Genomic DNA, 4,798 nt, shown 5'->3' with positions numbered 1-4,798 from the left:
TATGGCAAATTTCCGCAATTTGAGTAACACCATGAATCTTAAAGATACTGATATGTCTAAATACCATTTAAACAAGTTCTAATTGCTCTAATGCAGTATCTATGACAAGAGGTGGCGAAGCCCTTCTTTGTTTAAATATCAATATCCCCATACCAGAGATAGAAAAAGCAAAATCATTGTCATTGAATTACTTAGAAGCACTGTCAAGCTTAATTCTTTATTTACGTTTCTTATTAGGTTTTCATCAAGTTCTGTTTCATGGAGAAGCATATGGCAAACATGAATTCACGTTCACCATCAGTTCTGCGTCACAAATGCCAGTGCTGTCCTTGCATGTGAATCCAATCACATGCCAGAATTATCGACATTGTTTTGCTTCAGAATACCGGCCAGCATGTATCCTAATTCATCATCTCCCAGCTAAAATACTGAGATAAGTGGCTGAAATGGAGTATAAAACAAGCAGCATAACTAAAAAGTAGAATACCAAGCTATATTCTGTCAATGATTCCCAGGATTAGACTTACTGGATTGGTGTCCTTAATCCAATATTACTGTTTCATACATCAGTGAGTGATTTACTGTAATAGGGAAATCACCAAAAAAAAAAAAAAAAGGATTTGACCAGCTGTAACATAAACAGATACCACTAGATCATTAAACTTGTCAATTGCTTTCAAGAACCTGTGGCAAAGATGCAATCAAGAAATTTATCAGGGGCCTATCACAGTAATCAGGAAAATGAAATAAGGGAAAAAATATAGAGCAGAAAGAGAGTACAAATGAACTGGCTAAATACATGCAAGCTCTATCATGGCACTAGTGGTCCAAGCCAGGTCCTGGACAATATCCAAAGCTGCATGCAATATAAATTGATGCAGCTGAGCAGCATCTTCTCTCTGTCATCAGGCAATGAGATGAGAAGTGAGGGTTAAACACAACAAACTTATTCATGAAGCCATCAAAGTATGACAATGATAGTAATAGGAAGCCAACAAGCATAGTAAATAAGGGATGCAAAATAGAAGCTAACAACTAAATCATGAAGCATACTAGCAAAGACTCAAAACACTTCAATACACACCATAAACTTAACTAAAACAAGCAGAAACAGAATTTCTCTTTCATTTCCTTTACGGATTCTCTGCTGTATGCTCTTTGCTATGGGCAAAACAGTTTCACAACACAAATAAAATTTGAGCACCTTATTCACAGGCCTGAACTCATGCAGAATCCAGTAAACCTCCTAGGATTAAATCACTGATGTATGAAACAACAATACTAGATCACTAAAAAGTAGAAACACCAAGCTCAATTTATATATCCCATCAATCTCCATGTGGATTAAGGACAAACAGAAGTTTAGAATGCCATCAAAAAAATATCATTTAATTAACATAAATTCTATTTAATAGAATTTTATTTCTTAAATATAATTTTAATTTCGTATAAAGAATTAAAAATTTAAACATAATACTGAAATTGATCTATTTAATTAGGACTACCTCCCATTTGAAGCAGCAATTTCATCATTCTATAATTAATAAGCAAATATCATCATATAATTTTCTTTGTTAACTGAAGATAACAGCATTAACTACTAAATGCTAATTATAAAGGACAAAGCACGTGAACTGTTGCAAACTTAAATGGGGAACTAGCGTTACCTTATGTGACAGCTAACAGGCTTATGGTATCAAACGCTATCCTCACGAAGACAAGGGTAACACCACAGCCACAGGTTTTCGCCACTACCAAAGCCACAGTCTCAACTGCCCTCAACGCCCTCCTTAAGACATAGCAAAGTAGGAACCAGAAAATGCTTCTATGTGGCACAATTTCTCATCCTCTTCCCTCTCTTCACCTCAAAACCCCCCTTCGGCTCCGCAGCTATGCCCCCATAGCCCCCACCTAGGGCTGAGCAGAATTCGGTTCAAACCAAAAAATCAAACCGAACCGAGTCAATTCGGTTCAATCAGTTCGATTTTAAAATTCAATCGGTTCGGTTTGATTTTATATTATAAAAATTTTGGTTATTTGGGTTCAGTTCGATTTTGAAGAGAAAAAATTGATTGAACCGAACCAAATAGTAATTTATATATTCAAATCGAACTAAATCGAACCAAATCGATTTTTGAATTGATTTATTTTTATAAAAAATTTATGAATTATATTTAATTATATATATATTAATTGTTTAATTTCATTGATTAATGGTTATTAGATTCAAATTAAAGTCAAAATTAGACCAAATAACTTGAAATTTAAGTCTAAATTAAAAAATCAATAAAAAAATCAAAACCGATCGATTTAAACCAAACCAAACTGAAATATAGCGATTCACTTCGATTCAATTTTTCACCGATTTCGACTCGATTCAATTTCTAAAATTTAAAATTCGATTTTTATAATTTAATTCGGTTCGATTCGGTTCGAACCGAATGCTCGCCCCTACCCCCACCATTACTAACAAATACTCCATATCTGACAAGGACCTCAAGTCCCGAGGCTTCCTCCTCCGTCGCACCATCTCCAACCTTAATCTCGACCACCTCAATTTTGTCTTCATGGCAGTCGGGTTCCCCAAGTGTGACCTAAAGAAGATCAAACTGGTGTTAGAGAACACGAACTCGATCCTCTGGGTAGAGCACAAGAAAACCCAAAAGCCAGTTGCATTTGCTATAGCCACAGAGGACAATGTTTTCAATGCCATCATCTGGGATGTGGTGGTGTATCCTTCATATCAGGGGATTGGATTAGGGAAGGATGTGATGGAGATAATCGTACAGGAGCTGTTAGAGAAGGGGATTGTAAACATTGCTTTGTATTTAGAACCCCGAGTTCTTAGCTTTTATAGACCCCTGGGTTTTGTGGTTGATCCGGATGGGATCCAAGGGATGGTGTACTCCAAAAAACAAAAAAAAAAATGATGTAACATATGATTCTCGAGTTTTTTTCTCACATTAGGAAAGGGGGCACATGGCAGACATGAGGCGGCACAACACTATAGGAGAAAGTGTTAGGGTTTGCTAAAAAAGAAAAGAACAATTTATACTAGAGATAAGAGGGTCAAGATCTGGTTTGGATTGCTTGGACGGTTAAGATCACGGGAGGGGCTTCTTTGATGGGTTTTCTATGTTCTTTCATTCAATTTAAAACCATGTAGGATTGAACCAAATTAAATAGTAGATTTTGGATTTCAGAGGAAGAGGGTAAAAGTGGTTGTGAAAATAAAAAGAGGGGGTATCTTAATTTTATTAAAAGAAATTGCAATTACAAATCGATCAAAATCGATTTTTAATTTGAAGTATAATGGTTTTGAAATCGAAAATAATTGGTTTCTAAATATATCTATAAATACATTAATTTTTGAAACCAAAATAAATCGGTTTCTAAATATAAATAAAAAAAATTATTTTGAGACTAAAAGCAATCGGTTTTTAAATTAAAAAATGAATTAGAAACCAACTAGAATCGATTTCTAAATTGAGTTTAAAATTTATGAAATAGAATATAAAATAGATAAATTTTGAAATCGAAGTTATCGGTTTCTAAGTATAAATAGAAATTAGAAACCGATACTTATCGATTTCTATTTTTTACTTTAAAATTTAATAAATAAAATAGAAATTATAGTAATTTTGAAACCGATATAAATCGATTTCTAAATATAAATAGAAAACAACTTCATTTTGAAACCAAAAGCAATCGGTTTCTAAATTAAAAAAAAAAAAAAAGAATTTGAAACTAACTAGAATCTATTTCTAAATTGACTTTAAAATTTTTGAAATAAAATATACAATAAATAAATTTTAAAACCGGAAGCTATCGGTTTCTAAGTGTAAATATAGCAATTAGAAACCGACAGATATCGGTTTCTATTTTTTACTTTAAAATTTAATATATAAAATAGAAATTATAGTAATTTTGAAACCGATATAAATCGGTTTCTAAATATAAATAGAAAATAACTTCATTTTGAAACAGAAAGCAATCGGTTTCTAAATTAAACAAAAAGGTATTTGAAATCGACTAGAATCAATTTCTAAATAGGCTTTAAAATTTTTGAAATAAAATTGTAACACCTCTCACCCATCTACAGTATAGCCGAGCAAGGAATGCACATTCGGTGCCGGAGCACCCTATCTTATGTTATCCTGTTCACTGTTAATTTCAAAACTTTATTTGTTCAAAAATGGTTTAGGCACTAACGTTATTTATTAAAGTTTGACTAATGCGGTAAATACCATATGGTCTCAATAATCATAATCACAGTCTCATTCATAATCACACTCAGCTCTTATATCGAAATTCTCAAATTTATCAATGTACATAATTTACAACTAATTGTATAAAATCATAGTCTTATTCAATACAATTTCTTAATTTGAATTACAGCATAAGAAATAATTAAAACATACAAAATACATTATATACTTAATGTGAGCCCTATCTACATGCATTGCTGAGGAGGTGATAACCTTGAACTCTTCTGACACTTCTGCAGATCTGGACTCCAAAAACCTCAGTCAACTGTCCATTGGTTTTACCTTCAGTACCTGCGCGAGGAAAAAATTCCATCGTGCTAAGAATTTCTGCTTAGTGGTGCAATAATACAATAATGAAATAATATATACAAATAAAGAAAGAAATAAATCATAATTCGGATACTCAAGAATCAATTTAATTTGGTATAGTATTTCTAGTATCAACTATCTTATATATAGTTTGTTCCTCTTTGGAAGTGCTAAGTTTATAACATTTTAGTAATAATACCCAGTATACAAATTATTCTAAT

At 32.4% G+C, this 4,798-nt stretch overlaps 1 protein-coding gene across 1 annotated transcript; it reads left to right on the top strand.

Annotated features, from left to right (window-relative positions):
* The first annotated feature begins 1,819 nt into the window (after window positions 1-1,819).
* On the top strand, window positions 1,820-2,930 carry LOC131183438 (GCN5-related N-acetyltransferase 1, chloroplastic-like). Its single transcript, XM_058154205.1, has 2 exons — window positions 1,820-1,900; window positions 2,439-2,930. The coding sequence occupies exons 1-2, from the start codon at window positions 1,820-1,822 to the stop codon at window positions 2,928-2,930; spliced, it is 573 nt and encodes a 190-aa protein (XP_058010188.1).
* Window positions 2,931-4,798: the final 1,868 nt, after the last annotated feature.

Source organism: Hevea brasiliensis, chromosome 9, assembly GCF_030052815.1.
Source record: "Hevea brasiliensis isolate MT/VB/25A 57/8 chromosome 9, ASM3005281v1, whole genome shotgun sequence".
Taxonomy (NCBI): domain Eukaryota; kingdom Viridiplantae; phylum Streptophyta; class Magnoliopsida; order Malpighiales; family Euphorbiaceae; genus Hevea; species Hevea brasiliensis.
The sequence above is the reverse complement of the archived record's forward strand: the minus strand, read 5'-3'. Positions and strand labels throughout refer to the sequence as shown.